At 48.4% G+C, this 14224-nt stretch overlaps 1 protein-coding gene across 7 annotated transcripts in view; it reads left to right on the top strand.

Moving 5' to 3' along the window:
- JARID2 (jumonji and AT-rich interaction domain containing 2) overlaps positions 1-14224 on the top strand; it is a 272742-nt gene that overhangs the window by 208132 nt on the left and 50386 nt on the right. For all 7 annotated transcript variants that reach the window (XM_019420066.2, XM_019420064.2, XM_019420067.2 and 4 more), the window contains one exon: positions 4939-5115. In XM_019420066.2, the coding sequence (XP_019275611.1) occupies positions 4939-5115 (177 nt within the window). The remainder of the gene's footprint in view (positions 1-4938; positions 5116-14224) is intronic.

Genomic DNA, 14224 nt, shown 5'->3' with positions numbered 1-14224 from the left:
ACGAACTGCAGGGTCATGACCTGAGCCAGAAAAGTCGGACGCTTAATCCACTGAGCCACCCAGGTGCCTCGAGGCGAAGCTTATTTCTAATGTACCAGGATCTATAAGCTGCATGCTATTTTTGATGAAAACTATTTTGACGAAAAACATACGTACTCTTCTATTTTCAAATACTGCTTTCACTTTCTGTGGACGCTGGGTCAATATGATTACGTAAAACACCCGTTCACCCATGTTTATACTGAGGAATGTGGGGTAATTTCCACTAGTGATAAATAACCCAGACCGCCGTGTGCTTTTAGGGTTTTAAACTTCCCTTTCTTTCATCTTTTCCTGTGTCTTAAGAGATTCCTCTTTCTCTAAACTGATTGGTAAATTAGATAATCGAGCTTGAATCTAGGCTAAGAAGAAATAAATGTGCTCTATGTGAATGCCTTTTAACTAGTTGTGGTTCCTGACACGCTTGGTATTTCCTTTTATGGATTTTAGCTGTTCTCCAGGTATTTGCATATAGCCGTGTTTCTCTGTCGCCTTGATTGTTTTCACTTGAGCATAAAATAATAAGATGCCTTTTTTTTTTTTTTTTTAAATAACCGGTTTTGTCTCTGTGAGACTCAAAGCTCCTTTTGCTTTTTGCCCGGGTTCTGGTTTCTCCTGATCAGAATGCTAGCTTTCCAGATGGACGTGCCAGCAGGGACTTCGAGGACGTACGTAGCCACATGGCGACAGAGTGTCACATTCTGTTGGATGCAGCGTCCTGCGCTCGCTTCGGTTTGACTGCAGACTTCGAGAAGTGGAAGGTGATGAGGGTACCCAGGAAAATTCTGGAGGTCTGTTCCTTCTGGGGCGGAAGCTCACGGTTCACGAGGTGGCTGGCTTCTGGTAGACAGGTTGTTGTGGGCTGGCAGTGGCTTTGTGAACGCAGGCTAAATGACAGCAGGGCCATACCCAGGGGGAGACGGGTTGTTTGCAGTGAGTGGCGAGAGTTGGTGCAAGGCGAGGACGTAAACTTAAGGACATCCCCACCTTGCCTCTTTGAGGATGCTTTCTTTATCTTTGGGTCCAGACCAGTGGGTCAGTCATCTGACCAGAACCACAGTCCCCTCTCAGTGTGAGGGAGATCTGCGTTTCTCCCTGTGCCCCAGAACGTAGGGCGGATCGGCTCGTTCCGCAGCTGACGGTGGAGCCCCCTCCCTCAGGACTTGGTGGCGGTCCGAGTTTCCGTCTGAGGGTGTCCCTCAGAGACGGCCCATCCCAGTTCTTCGCATCTTACACGTCCCTGTGTTAGCCTCTGACTCTCTTCTAGAATATCTAGGAGGTTACGACAGTGTGTTTGCTTGCTGAGAAGCTGTTAGAACGGATGCATGCAAAAGATTGGTTGTTTGCTGCTTTTGTGGAAGCTGTTACCCTGTGAGCTTTTCTTCTGGGAATATTGACGGAACTTGGATGCTTTTTAGCCATTCTCTCCACTTTGGTTCTTTGGAACATAAGGTTCACCCCATTCTCTCAAAATCATGAGTATAAGGAATGGAATAGTGCATTCGTGATGCTTATCCAAGGCAGGAGCTTTTAAAAACCCATACCAGAGGGCCGCCTGGGTGGCTCAGTCAGTTAAGTGTCTGAGTCTTGATTTCAGCTCAGGTCACGATCTCACGGTTCACGAGTTGGAGCCCTGAGTCGGACTCTGCACTGACATTGTGGAGCCTGCTTGGGATTCTCCTCTCCTCCCCTCCCCTCAATAAACTAATAATAAAACACACCCAAAATAAATAAACTTAAAAAATCCTCTACAGATTCTGTTAAAGTGGAAGTTAATTCCTTTTCATATGTTGCACCTGGATTTCAGCTGATTCTATTTGAAATATAGACCATTTTTCTCAGTCTTAATCCCTCCCCTTTTTTTTGTTTTTGTTTTTAAAGATGACCTCCCATTAGCCTTGGTTGCAGAGTTCACTGCCTTTCCTGCTGAGAGGAGACTGGGGAAGGCTGGAGGGGCAGCTGCCACCCCCTGCCCCCAGCACATCCCTTCCCCTGCTGCCCCCCTGGCTGGCCGCTGCGTCCTCGGGTTGCCGTGTGCTCTCCACACACGCCTGTTCTTCTCTGTGCTGGTCCACGTGTCCCAAGATGGAGCCCAGGGAGGCTCTTCGTTAGAAGAAATCAGACCTGGGTCTTTTAATCCGGAAGGAATTTGAAGAGATGACCCACCCATACGTCACATATGTGCCAGGATGAGTTAGAGCCCATGGGAAAATCCATCCATCTCTGTCTCATGAGTGCTGAAATACAGTTAGCCCAGCGTTTTCTAAAGTATACCTGAGCAGTTAGACTTGGGAACAAGGATCCACCAGCACTGGTTGTTTGACTGTACCTCGCCTACCCTGTGCACAGCCTGACTGCAGACCTCCCGAGTTGGAAACGGGAGAGTGCTGTCCCCTTTTCCTAGTCAGTCTCCTGATTATAAAACCACTTTAGAACAAGTATAGATACATATTGTTCCAGGGGAAGTATGGCCAGATAGTTTTTCCTTTTCTTTTCCTTCCTTTACTTTTCTGTTTATAAGAACCTTCCTTCTATCAAAAACCTGCTTCTAATTGGAGATGATCAAAAGGGAGGGGGGGAAAAAACAGGTTAATCGCTTTTATTAGCCTGTAGCCAAGTCTCTTCTGCCAGGTACATCCCTGTGGAGTTTCATTTCTACCTAGTGCTGTGACCCACGTCATTTTGGGGTTTTTAACATGCACAAAAGGTCATGACTGCAGCAGACGGAAGGTGGCTTGGAGAGCTGTCTGTGTGCTCTTTGCATTTCTGCAGGGTGGGTATTGGGGTGGCGACCTCTGTTCCCTGATGCTGTTCATTCACTTCTGTGTCCTTGTTGGATCGTGTGGCCCAGAAGCCGGACAGGGATGGTTCTAGAGACCTCCACTGGGAAGGAGAGCAGATCGGTTACCTGTGTCTTTGTTGCTATCCCGGAGCATTAGCTCATTCACAGGAAAGTGGGCAAGAGAAGAAATGAATTTCACACTTCATAGGTCTTCGGCTGCTTGGTAGTAACTCTTTCCTAAAATACTTCATGGTTAAGAAGATTAAAATTGTTGGGCACCGGGGTGGCTTAGCTGGTTAAGCTTCTGACTTCTGCTCAGGTCATGGGCTTGTGGTTTGTGAGTTCGAGCCCAGCATCGGGCTCTGTGCTGTTGATGCAGTTTTGGGGTGACAGTGGGATGGTCTGGAGCTGACTTCCAGGAAAGAATTCTTGAAGATGTCTTTGGTACAAAAAGGTGACTTTATTAAAGCGCAGGGACAGGACCCGTGGGCAGGAAGAGCTGCGTGGGGTTGTGACAGGTAACTCATCATATACCCTCAGGCTGGGAGGGGGTCAGGGATAGAGTAAGTCTCCAAGGAATTTTGGAAGCAAGGTTTCCAGGACCTTGAGGGGCTAGCTGTTACTAGGGAAACACCATTTATTACCGTTTAATAAAATCTGTCACGAGACCCTTCAGATGCATATTGAGGGAGGAGGGGGGCATAAGCTTGGGGTATAATCGCCAGCATATATCTTAAGGCAGTTGTGATAAAGGAAGTAGACTTACAGGATCCTTGAGGTTGGGATAATGTTAAGCTAAGGTTCTCTTTTGCCCCCAGCAAAGTGTCCTCATCGAGGCAGCTGAGCTCCTAGAGGGAGGTCACTCTGCCGGTTTCAAAGACTTGTCAGTGGGCCATAGGCAGCAAGGGATAATTTTCCATTTGCCTTAACTTCCCTGCATACCATGGCAAGCACTGAGACCCCTTTCCTTTGTTCTCGGGTAGCCGGGGGTGTCCGAGGAATATTACACATATTCCACCGGTGTGGGGGGGGGGGTGGTGGATGCGGGCACCAGCCTGTATTTTGCCCCCTCAGCTTGCCCCACGCCCCTCATCAGTCAGCACGAAGTCTGCTTCAGATCCTCTGTCTCCCTCTCTCTCTGTCCCTCCCCTGCTCATGGTTCTCGTTCTCTCTCTCTCTCTCTCTCTCTCTCTGAAAAATAAATACTAAAGATTATAGTTGTTGCTAGAAATAATTTGGGAGAATTTCTTTGGATTTTTAAGTAGCCTCTGGTCCTAAACAATATACCAGTGAGTTGTGTCATCTTTAAGTGGTCATTGTTTGATAAAGAACCATATCGTGCTGCTTCATATTAGCAACCTTCTTTTCTGGTGTTCCTGCTTTATCTTAAATGCAGAAATGAAAACATCTGGGGGCATGAGGAGGTTAAGGTGTAAAAGGAGTGTGAGGGATGTGGGGTTTTCTCTTAGGTTTTTGTTTTGTTTTTTTAATCCAGTACTTTTAATTAGTCTTGTGCAGGAATTTATTTTAATAATTTTACATGCTATTAACCTGATCGTAATATCAAAGTAGCTTCCAAATACATTGCGATTTTTGGGGGATCCGTGTCTGTGACTCACCTCATGTGAATTCAAGACCATTACTGTATGTAGGAAGTGTTGTATTCTCTGTTACTGCCGCTTGGTTTGTCTTTCACTTTGAAATTCATTTGTTTAAATTCACATTAAGTTGAGTAAGTTAAGTGCATAACCCAGAATAGCCTTTGTCTCTTCCTTGACATCGTGAATAGGTGTTTTTAATTTTACTTCCCCCACCCCCTCACAACTATTCATATGAGCTAGAAATTCTTTTGATTTGTTGTGTTGGGTGAATGGCACCATCTCCCTACTGGGGCGATTTTGCTTGAAATCCGTTGAAAGGACACAGATGGAGTTTTATTTCCTGGGGGATGTTTGAAAAACAAAAGTGGCGGTGGAGACGAACAGCTTTGTGTTCTCTGCTCAGGCCTGAGGATTCCGGTTCGTGCCTTAATAAATGTCTCCATGTGTAGGGCCCCTTCTGGAAGGGGCGAGGACCCGGGCCTGTGTTCACGAGCCCTCTTCCCTTAAACCCACCAGGCTCTCCTGCGCTGCCCAACAGCATGGTTTATTTCGGAAGCTCTCAGGACGAGGAGGACGTCGAGGAGGAAGACGATGAGACGGAAGACGTCAAAACGGCCACCAACAATGCTTCATCTTCATGCCAGTCAACCCCCAGGAAAGGAAAAACCCACAAGCACGTTCACAATGGACATGGTAGGTGGGCTCTTGGTTCCGGGGGGTAGCGACAAGGTGAAAGCCACAGCTCCGACTTCGAGAGCTGGGACGGGCCGTCTGTGGACGTGAAAGACCCGGGTGAAGGTTGCGTAGCCGCTTGGTGATCAGGCTAGTCCTGGACGCTTCTCTGGGTGCCAGGCTCTTGCAGAGAGAGGAGTACGTGCCCGTACGTCTTGGTGCGTTCCAGCTGAACAGAATAAGACGTGGCGATGGGTGTTTCTCGCAGGGTAGAGGCGACGTTGAATCTCGTAAGAGCCGCAGGTGATAGCGATCGGAAGAGGACAAGGTCACATCTAAACAGGGATGGTTAGGAAGCACTCCTGAAAAATCCTCCCGTGATCAACTTAAATTGTGATTTTTTTTTTTTTTTTTTAGCGGGAGGAGGTCACGTAGAAAGAGAACTGTTACTGAGCACGTGAGATCCAGTAAACGCACATATATTGTGTACCCGACTGAGTTTTTTTTTTTTTTCTCCCCGTGCTCCCGTGGGTGGCAGGAGGACACGAGTGGATGTCAGTGAGGAAGCTACTTAGGTGAGGGGGCTGTGGAACGTGTTCAGTGGCTTTCCAACAAGGAAGTGACGTGATTGGAATTGTGCCGGGAGTAGATGAAACCGGCCTCCGGGGTGAGGATTACATGGAGGGAAGGGAGCGAGGAAGGGGAAACCCGCTCCGAAGGTTGTAATTGTGGTCAGCCACCTGGCCAGAGGTGACAAGGGACTGAGAGTTGGCCATGGGGCTCTCACTGGGAGGAGGAGGGGCTGGATGGTAGGCTTACAGCCCCGACCCGGGAGTGGCAGAAAACCAGTGCTATCAGTAAGTGATTGAGGCAAAGGAAGAGGTCTCCCTTTTCCCCCCTCCATGACTGCCTTGAGCTACCACTTGTTTCTCTGGACCCAGGGGGATATAGAGGCTCGGGTCAGGCACAGGCCTAGACATAATGGGAATGTGTCTGGCTTTCACCGTTGGGGAGCATTTTTCCCTTGTCAGTATAACGAGTGTTTGTCCTGCCCCTTGCTGGGGACTGAGTGCAGGAGGCATGCAGATATAGTAAAGGCTGTGACCCGCTTTTAAGAACTTCACAGTTTAGTCGGGGAAATGGGGTTCATAACCTCAGTGCAGAATACAAAATGGCGACTGAATGTTAACCTTCCAAGAACAAGGTTTCCACCTGCGGCTGTGATCGTCAGAAGTCTTGATGGTTGGAAGAGAGCTACGTATAGGAGTTGGAATACAGGTGTAGGTATAGAGAACTTGACATGCACGATCATGAACTGGGGTGCGTCGCCGGGTTGTGGGGTGACTGTCCCACCCGAGTATGGGGGGTGGTGTTCTTCAGGGTGACTGGGAATGACCAAATGGAGTCGATAACATGCCCCGCTGGGCAGAAGGAATGGTTGGAATGTGGAGAGTGGGAAACCGCGGAGGATTTTTGATGTGGAAATAAGATTAAAGAGATCCAAGGAGCCCAGCCCGGAAATAACCATTGAGGGGCTGGACTTGGGAACATACGATGGTTCACGTGTGCGCAAGGGCCTTTTGAAGCAAAGGTGAGCAGCTTTTCACTACTGTCTGGAGAACCAAGGCTGGAGGTAATAGAACAGGAGTTAGGAAGGGAGGTGGTTTGGGGGTAGTTAAGGACTTTATTATCTGCCGAATTTGCATCGATGGTAAAAGACAAAGATCCAGAGGACGGACTGGAAATTTATCGTCCCAGAGCTGCCAGCCGAGGCGTTCAGAAGGGGGCTGAGCTTTCTGAGGTAGGATGAAGCAGGAAAGGAGACTTGTGGAGATTTGCTTTTCGTTTGAATTCTTGGGAAGGTATTTTCTAGTTTTACTTTGGGTTCAGTAGGAGTCAGGAGTAAATAAAAACGAACAAAACATGAAATTAGACTCCTATCAGTTGGTCTCTGTGTCCATATGATAAATATATTTCCTCAGGATAGTGTCAGAATTATTCCTTGGTACTATTTTTCATTGTCTCACTGTGCTGGGTGGGTGAATTCATCAGTCTTTCAGGGTTTCTGGACCCTGTTCCAACATGGCAGGTAAGTACTTCCCTCGCTCCCCAAACACCTAGCAGATTTCGGTCCCCAGTAGGGTTCTGAGAATTTAACTCCATTCCGACACCACCTATCTAGAGATTGCATGAGACTCCACAGGTTAAGGGCTCAGTCCTGGAAGGCTGTCCCCTTATCACCCACCTCAGATGCCACCCACAAGCCCGCTATTCCTTGGGCACCAGCTACACATTGGAGGTTCCAATGAAATCCCACTCAGGTTTGACTGATTTATTAGAGTGGTTCACAGAGCTCAGGGAGACACTTAACCTTCACCAGTTTGATAAAGGATAAAGATGCCCAGCCAGATGGAGAGGGATGTAGGGTGAGGTATGGGGAAAGGGCACGGAACTCCCACACTGTCTCCACGCCAGTCACTTTGCATCTCCTTAGGTCTTCCAGCCCAGCTCTTAGAATTTTGTCCTTTTGGGTTTTTATGGAGTCATCCTTACATAGTGCTGATCGACCAGGTCATTGGCCATTGGCTGATTGAACCTCTAGCTCCTCTCACCTTCCTCAAGGTCGGGGGTGGGGTGGGGGGGTCGGACTGAAGGTTCCAGTCCACTGCTCACGTGGTTCATTCTCCTGGCACCTGGCCACTGTCCTTGGGTGCTTCCCAAAGGTCCCCTCTCTTAACAGACCTCTGTATCACTCACCGCTTCGGAAATGCTGGGGTTTGGGGAGCCGTGAATCAGGAATCATGAGTGGGGACCAGATACATATCTTAATGGTGAAGTATGTATTTCTCCTAAATCACGCTGTTGCGGTCAAATCACATGGATGTGTTGAGTGAATCCACACAGGTTGAGCCTCCAACTCCTGCTTTTCAGTTCGTGTGAACTTGCTGGTTCACCAGTCTTCTCGTTGACTCACCTGACAGTGTCCAAGTTACCACCTTCCACGTGCGGGGAGCCTATACTCCCTTGAATTCTTTTTCCACAGGAGCTGCAGAGTGGTGACAGGAAGGGGCAGTGGGCATGCGGTGGCACGTCACAAAGTTTCACGAACGGGGCGGGCTGAGGGAATCGGCCGACTTACCTGCGGGAAGAGGGCAACCGTTTTTGCGTTGACCATGATCACTGCGATCAGGAGTCAAGGAAAATCTGTCTGTAGATACGTGTGTCTGCATTCGCGCGTGCGCGTACGTGGGCCGAATTTTTTTTTTTTATGTCAGATTTTACCAGTCGAAGTAGTTACCATGTGATTGAAATTGATTTCGTGGCAACTAAAAGGGTTTTCAGTGTTCCCTTTGGGGATTTGCTTGTTGAAACACTCTCGCGTTCTTTTCGTATAGCGATGAGTTTTCTGTCTCTTCCCGGGTAGGGGTGTTGGGGACAGTGTGTCGTTGGGTGCAGTGTGGGGTGCCTGAGCTGGGAACCCCCACGACCCTCTTACTGTCTTTTCTGCCCGTGTACTCTTGCACACTTTGTCTTCCTCCTTGACTCTCCTTGTTCCCGCTTTCTCCTAGGCTTTCTCTCCAGTGAAGCCAGCAGAGTGCCCAGACCAGCGGGGCCGCGCTGGAGCTCTGACTCTGCCTGTACTTGCCAGCACTTTCTGTGCTTTCTTTGATGAGGCTTTAGAAACCAAAGGTGCAAGCCCCTTTATTTCCTGTCTGTGCTAATTCTACTGATGCTGGTTCCTGTGGGTCTCCTTCTCATGACCGTTCCCATCACAGTGGGTGTTCGTACATCTCTCTTCTGAAAGTTGGATTTCAGGCATTGCGTGTATAGGGTGCTCTAACGTACAGTATATATACTTCCAAGGAGTGAAGTGTCTTTGTTCTGTGTGTTTTTTTTTTCTGTTTTGTTTTGGGGCAGTTAAGATGAAGGGCTACCTCTCTGATTTCTCCTGAAGTGGTTGGCTTCTACCTTTAGTTAGATTGAGTTCATCAACCCCCAGCCTCCAGCCCTCTGTCTTTTTAGACTATGTCCCTTTCTTAGAAATTTGTTTTTGAGAGGGGCGCCTGGGTGGCTCAGTCGGTTAAGCGTCCGACTTCAGCTCAGGTCACGATCTCGCGGTCCGTGAGTTCGAGGCCCACGTCGGGCTCTGGGCTGATGGCTCAGAGCCTGGAGCCTGCTTCCGATTCTGTGTCTCCCTCTCTCTCTGCTCCTCCCCCGTTCACGCTCTGTCTCTCTCTCTGTCTCAAAAAATAAATAAACGTTAAAAAAAAAATTTTTTTTTAAAATTTGTTTTTGAGAGAGGAGAACATGCATGGGGAGGGAGAGAGAATCCCAAGCAGGTTTTGCGCTGTCAGCGTGGAGTCCAGCATGGGGCTCGAGCTCAAAAACTGTGAGATCATGACCTGAGCTGAAACCAAGAGTCAGATGCTTAACCTACTGAGCCACCCAGGCACCCCTGATTATGTCTGCTTTTGAGCTGGGAAAGGATTGGTTGCAGTTCCAAAGGTTTGCTTCGGTAGAGTTCTAGAACCCATGGGGCTAAGTACCCACCTGAACTTGGAGGTGGGGTGATAGGGCGAGAGCTGCAGGCCCAGGCGATCTGTCCTTGTGTTTGGGAGCCCGCCAGATACCAGTCCCTCCTGTGGTGCCATTTTGTCATCTGAAGCCCTGACCTTGTTCAGTCCGTGGGGTGTGCTCATTCCTACACCAGCCACCCTTCCACCGTGGGCATTTAACCTCTGGAATTCAGCTCATCTGTTCTCTAGTAGGCCCCAAGAAAATTACGAATTTGTATTGTCTGAGTTTGTAATGTTGTTGCCATGGGCATGGAGATCTTTCATGTCCTTTTAAGTTCTTTTTTTTTTTTTTTTTTTTAATGTTTATTTCTGAGGGGGGGGTAGGGAGGGGCAGAGAGAGAAGGGGAGACTGAATCTGAGGCAGGCTTTTCAGTCTCTGAGCTGTCAGCACAGAGCCCGACGCGGGGCTCGAACTCACAAACCGCGAGATCATGAGCTGAGCTGAAGTCAGATGCTTAACTGACTGAGCCACCCAGGCACTCAGAAGTCTTTCTACATTCTAAACAAACATCGTTGTCAGTAAAGTTATTCTACTATGCGGTGTTCAGAAGACCCAACAAATCAATTAGAAGTACCAAATCAACTCCCCTGTAGTATCTCCTGCAAAATTAGTTTGTGAGTTTTTGGCAAATGTTAATGCCTGTGAGTGTTGGAGAAAGATTCTGTGTTTGCTTATTCCTGAAAATGTATTTGTGGAGGATTTGGAAGGGAGATCTGGCCATCGTTTCACTGGGAAAAGTACTGGAACACAATCATAGCCTTCTTGAGGGCAGGATCTTGCCATATTAAACACTTAGGGAATTTTTTGGAGTTAATTTTTCTGTCCTACATAAAATAAGTGTAATTTATGTGCACGCGAGAAACGTGCTAATTTTAGTGCTTTGGAAGATGACCCAGATGAACGAGGGACAGGGACCTTTCCCTAAGGAGCTGATGATCTGGGAAACTCCCTGGAGAATCCCCTCAGAAACAGCCTAAGACCTTCAGGCTCTATCCACGTTTCCCAATCACACAGGCTTAATATCTGGTTCATGTATACCCTCCTCCCTGTCACTTTGTGTTTCTCTTGTCACTTCTAGTGTGTCCCCCTGTTGTCCCATGCCACCCATTCTATGACTGACAAGCCTCCCTCACACCCAGGTTCAAACATCTTCCATAGGAAGGGGCTGTTGAGTACAAGCAACCAGAGTCCTCAAGTGTGTGTTTGGACTCCATTAAAAGTGATGTTTCCGTAGGTTCTCGTGTATGTTTGAAAGGGTTTGTGAATTTGTTTCTGCTTTTCGGGCATCTGCGTACGAAATATTTTGTAAGGTCACATGACAAGGATAACCTGAGTTTCAGCGTCAGGAAGCCCTCTAATGGAGAGGTCATGGTGTCCTTTCTCTCCCTGCCTCTTTCCCTCCCTTCCTGACGCAAAGGACTTTCCTTGGCAAGCGTGTTCCGTGATCACGTTTGTATTTTGAAAGATGGATTGTGCGCAGCTCAGAGGCAAAAAAAGAGAAAAGACCCTCTGAGAGACACTGCACTAGCCTCTACGTGATCCTGAGGTTTTAATCGAGGTGTCGTCAGAATGAAACGGAAAGGTCACATTGGACAGATTGTTGACACCTGGAGATGGCTTGGTGGCCGTGGAAATACAGGTGCCAGGTAGGTCTTCAGACCGTCTGCAGTGCTCTGTGGGGCGCATTCCTCCGGGAAGAGCTGCCCGTGAACTAGCTGCAGTTCCCACTCTCGAGTCCCTCTGGCGTATGCCAGGTGAGTTAAGTGAGCCTTTGACTTTTGTACGGACGCCCGCACGGAGGAGAGAATAGCACAGGGCTTGAAGCCCAGGCTTCAGACTCTGACCCACCTGGCTCGGACTTCTGCCGTCCACAGTTGATGGCTGCCTCGCTTTAAAACTAGTTTATTTTCTTTTTACATCTATTTATTTTTGAGAGACAGAGACGGCGCAAGCAGGGCAGGGGCAGAGAGCGAGGGAGACACAGAATCCGAAGCAGGCTCCAGGCTCCGAGCTGCAAGCTGTCAGCATAGAGCCCGACGCGGGGCTCGAACCCACGAACCGTGAGATCATGACCTGAGCCGAAGTCAGATGTTCAACCGACTGAGCCACCCAGGTGCCCCGATGGCTGCCTCACTTTGAGCATGTGGCTTAATATTTCTTAGTCTCAGGCTTCTCATCCGGAAGGTGGGGAGGAAGCAAATGGTCCGTAGGCTCTCTGTTAACTGCGTGTGCAGACATGTTCATCGTTGGAGGGTGATTTCTCTCATTGGTTTTGGTAGGTGGCCTCACATACCTGCTTTTTTGTGTGAGGGTATGAGTTGAGGTCCGTTTTCCACACACGACAATAAGAATACTAGAGGGTTGGTTTTTTTTTTTTTTTTTTACTATTTTTTAAAGTTTATTATTTTGGGGGGTGCCTGGGTAGCTCAGTCGGTTGACTGTCTCACTTCGGCTCAGGTTAAGATCTCTGGTTCGTGAGTTCGAGTACCGTGTCAGGCTCCGTGCTGACAGCTCGGAGCCTGGAGCCTGCTTCAGATTCTGTGCCTCCCTCTCTCTCTGCCCCCTCCCTGCCCCCACTCGCACTCTGTCTGTCTGTCTCTCTCTCTCTCTCTCTCTCTCACACACACACACACACACACACACACACAAATAAACACTAAAAAAAGTTTTAAAATTTATTAATTTTTGAGAGAGACAGACAGTGCCAGCTGGGGAGGGGCAGAGAGAGAGAGAAGGAGGGAGAGAAACTCCTCGAGCAGGCTTCTGACATGGGGCTGGATCCCACAAACCATGAGACCCCGACCGGGGCAGAGATCAAGAGTCAGACACTTAGCTGACTGAGCCACCCAGCGCTCCAGGAATCCCAGAGTTTTTAGGACGTGTGCACCTATGTTATCTCTTGGTTCCATGAAGGTGTCCGGGTGGGAGGAGTAATGGAAAACCTGAGGTCTTGGACCCATCACCCGAGGTGGCAGGTTGCAGCCAAGAGTCGAGGTTCTCGAAATGCCTCTGGCCCCGTATGGGATTCCGTGTAGGGGTGAGAGGGTGAGCATCAGTGTTCAGTGAGGGGCAGTTTGCACTGTGATAGTGGACTTCCCACTCCTGTCTGGTAGGCAGTGTCAGAAAAACCAGTGCCACCAGCCCCTGCCTGGGGTATACAGCTCGGCTCAGGTCCCCCCTTGTCGGTTGCCTGCGTGGCTTTGATGTCCTTGGCAGCCAAATAATTAAAACTTACAGGATGACGATGCTTCTCTGCGAGGCCATCGGAGGGATGGAGTTGAAGCCAGCTCAGAAATGTACATGCGGTGAGCGGTGCTCCTTCAATTTCAGGTGACCCAGGGAAAGATGAATGGTTTTGTTGGTAAAAGAGAAGTCAAAAGGGTCGACGATGTAAAAAGAAAAAAAGGGGGGAAGTCCTCTTTGGAGAAGGCCAGTTTCAGCCAGTGTTTCAGAGGAACGTGGGGCTCTGTCTCGTTACCTGGTAGGTGAGCTGCCTCACCCTCTGTGTTCTGGACCCTCTCTTCTGTAAAGGAGGCAGATAATCACCAAACAAACCACCGCCAGCCAGCAGTTTATTAAAGCAAGTCCTAGCGATGATTGGGAGGAAGTCCCCAGGCAGGAGAACGTGAAGATGTTCTTGCGGTCACGATTTTCCACAGTAGAGAAAGGAGTCCTTGATACTAGAAGCTTGTCACCCAAAGGTGCTACAAGTAAAACATAGTAGTCTTTGAAAATGGAATATTCGGCTTTGTACAACCTACCCAAGCTTTTCTGGGTAATTAGAATTGTACTATAATACCAAGTTGCCCAATGTTTGTCCTTTTTTTTTTTTTTTTTTTTGTCTATTCAGTTCCTACACAGGTCTTTATCGTCCTCAAAAAGTCACCATGAGCTTTGTGTCCTGCCTCTTTAAAGCTACACATTAGCTGTGTGTTCCTGGGTGAGGCATTTAACTTCTCTGATTAATATCCTCTTCCATGCAATGAGCAGGAAGCAAAATTTTGCATAGAGCAAAACTACTGCTTGTGTCTCGTGTATAGGAATAGTTCCCATTGGGATCTTTTATAGCAGATAATGGGCATTGCTGTGTGCTCACGGGGAAGGACTTGTCCCAAGATCACCTGTTTAGCCAGGTGAAAGATCCCTCACTAAAATTCAGGCTTGGATGAGGGCATAATTATCATGTAGTCGAGCTGGTTCTCCGACTTGTTGATTATATTCACGCAAGAAAGTGGACAGTGAGTTGCTTTTTCTTACTTCTCCACGACACGGTGTTTCTGTTGTTACAGTGTGGTGTGTGTGTCTCCCGCTTTGTGCCCTGGACATGTTGCGATGTGTCCAGAAGTCCAACAGCATCTCTCCCAGGAGGGTCCCCGTCACTGAAATGTGGGGAAATAAACGCACAGAGAACAAAACGGGGAACGTGAACACTTGATTTTGGGAGAAGCTTTGACCAAAAATTCCTCACCGGGCCATGGGTCCAGGCAAAGAGTTTTGCTTGGTCTGTGTTAGTTTGACGAAACCAGAAGCCGGACTGCGAATGATGTCTTGT

The sequence above is a fragment of the Panthera pardus genome, unplaced genomic scaffold, assembly GCF_024362965.1.
Source record: "Panthera pardus isolate Hobbes unplaced genomic scaffold, ASM2436296v1 HiC_scaffold_17, whole genome shotgun sequence".
Taxonomy (NCBI): Eukaryota; Metazoa; Chordata; class Mammalia; order Carnivora; family Felidae; genus Panthera; species Panthera pardus.
This window is presented reverse-complemented; position numbering and strand designations above follow the sequence as displayed.